Source organism: Phaethon lepturus, unplaced genomic scaffold (genome assembly GCF_000687285.1).
Source record: "Phaethon lepturus isolate BGI_N335 unplaced genomic scaffold, ASM68728v1 scaffold38558, whole genome shotgun sequence".
In the NCBI taxonomy this organism is placed as follows: Eukaryota; Metazoa; Chordata; class Aves; order Phaethontiformes; family Phaethontidae; genus Phaethon; species Phaethon lepturus.
Window position 1 is genome coordinate 3,610 of NW_010558975.1, and position 302 is coordinate 3,911.

General features: G+C 62.3%; 1 protein-coding gene across 1 annotated transcript in view; it reads right to left on the minus strand.

The window, feature by feature from the left end:
• The window catches only part of LOC104625571, a gene marked incomplete at its 5' end in the record, with an annotated part of 3,667 nt that extends 3,377 nt beyond the window's left edge, over window positions 1-290 (minus strand). The window contains one exon of the mRNA XM_010293229.1: window positions 197-290. Coding sequence (XP_010291531.1) covers window positions 197-290 — 94 coding nt within the window. The remainder of the gene's footprint in view (window positions 1-196) is intronic.
• Between the last annotated feature and the right edge of the window lie 12 nt (window positions 291-302).

Sequence of the window (302 nt, forward strand, 5' to 3'; positions counted from 1 at the left end):
AGCAGGTGTGTGGGACAGCGGCTTGTGCTGCAGCCAGCAGAGCAGGCTGGCCAGCGAGCCGGATGAGCGCAAGGATGGAGCATGTCTGGGCACACACCTTTGACACGGTCACAACGCCTTAGCACACTACCATGAATCTGCTCCGCCATGTCCCCACCACCCCTTTACCCCAGAGCACCCACCCCCCCGCACGTACACTGAGGCTCGGAGGAGGGCGTCTGCTTGGTGCAAGGGATGCACTCCCAGTCCAGCTGCCCGCTGATCCGTGCCTTGCGGTAAAACCTGCCAACAGAACAGAGGGT